The sequence below is a fragment of the Nicotiana attenuata genome, unplaced genomic scaffold (assembly GCF_001879085.1).
Source record: "Nicotiana attenuata strain UT unplaced genomic scaffold, NIATTr2, whole genome shotgun sequence".
In the NCBI taxonomy this organism is placed as follows: Eukaryota; Viridiplantae; Streptophyta; class Magnoliopsida; order Solanales; family Solanaceae; genus Nicotiana; species Nicotiana attenuata.
Window position 1 is genome coordinate 399247 of NW_017670629.1, and position 1128 is coordinate 400374.

At 31.4% G+C, this 1128-nt stretch overlaps 1 protein-coding gene across 1 annotated transcript in view; it reads right to left on the minus strand.

Moving 5' to 3' along the window:
• Positions 1-891, minus strand: part of LOC109241688 (lignin-forming anionic peroxidase) — a 5936-nt gene extending 5045 nt beyond the window's left edge. Inside the window, exons 1-2 of the mRNA XM_019408452.1 lie at positions 633-891; positions 76-147 (exon numbers count right to left, since the gene is read on the minus strand). Of these exons, the coding sequence (XP_019263997.1) occupies positions 76-147; positions 633-837 (277 nt within the window). The 5' untranslated portion in view covers positions 838-891. The remainder of the gene's footprint in view (positions 1-75; positions 148-632) is intronic.
• Between the last annotated feature and the right edge of the window lie 237 nt (positions 892-1128).

Below are 1128 nucleotides of genomic sequence, written 5' to 3' on the forward strand. Positions count from 1 at the left end.
GCGATATTTCAGCACCAGGACATACATTCTCTAATGCAGTTTTAATATCATCAACAATATCAAATCCTCCTGCACCTACATTAGGAATTGCATCTTTCTCAGTTTGAGTCCCATCTGTGTCTAACAAAATTGATCCATCACAACCCTGTGCAAATATATATACACGGTTAATTTCACGTTTGGTCACTGAACTTTTTCTTCGCATTATAACAATAAAGTCACAAAATTAACCACATAACTGAACTTTATCCATTATAGTAGTAAAGTCAAAGAATTATTCTGACTCGTTAACTTAATTTTTATCACATTAAAGTAAGTGAACTTGACTTACTATCATAGTAAATTATACTCGCCACTAGAACAGTAAAAATGGTAACTGACCTACAATCATGCACATGTTAAACTGCACTGACATGATAAAAGATCTTTACATCGTCACTATATATAACTACAATAAGAGTAAAAATAGTAACTAATTTACAATCATGCACATGTTAAATTGTACTGATATGATAAAATATCTTTACACCGTCGATATATATAACTTATGTCTGTAACGTGATATAATGCTAAGACACATTAACGTGCATGAAAATATAGGTCGAAATAATTCAAGGGTCGGGTTATTCAATTAACAAAACAATCATGGAAATGAAGACGAATAATTTTAGCACCAGCTCGAGCATCAGTACGTTGCCTTTGATCCATAACACCACGTACAATACTTGTAACATTAGGGCAAGTGGTATCATAAAATGTTGCACTTAATTGAGCATTTGATGCTCCAAAAATTGCAAGCAAGAAAAGAATTGTACCAACAAATCTTAAAAAAGACATGATTGACAACTTCTTAAGTTTTTTTTTCAAGATTACTCAAGAAATTAAAGTTGCTACTGTATATTTTTAGATGGTCATTTTAGGTTGGTATTTATAGAATGTAGAAGCGGAAAATATAGCTCCTTGATTAGAGGCTATTGAGAGTAACATCATTATCAAAGTAATTATTATGGAGAAAATAGGGAGACAAGGCCAAATATTAGCCGCCACTCACTATTTAATTGTAAGAAAACGAGTGAAGAAAATTATTTGTAGCTTTCTTTTCAAGTTAGTTAGAGAATTTTCAATTTT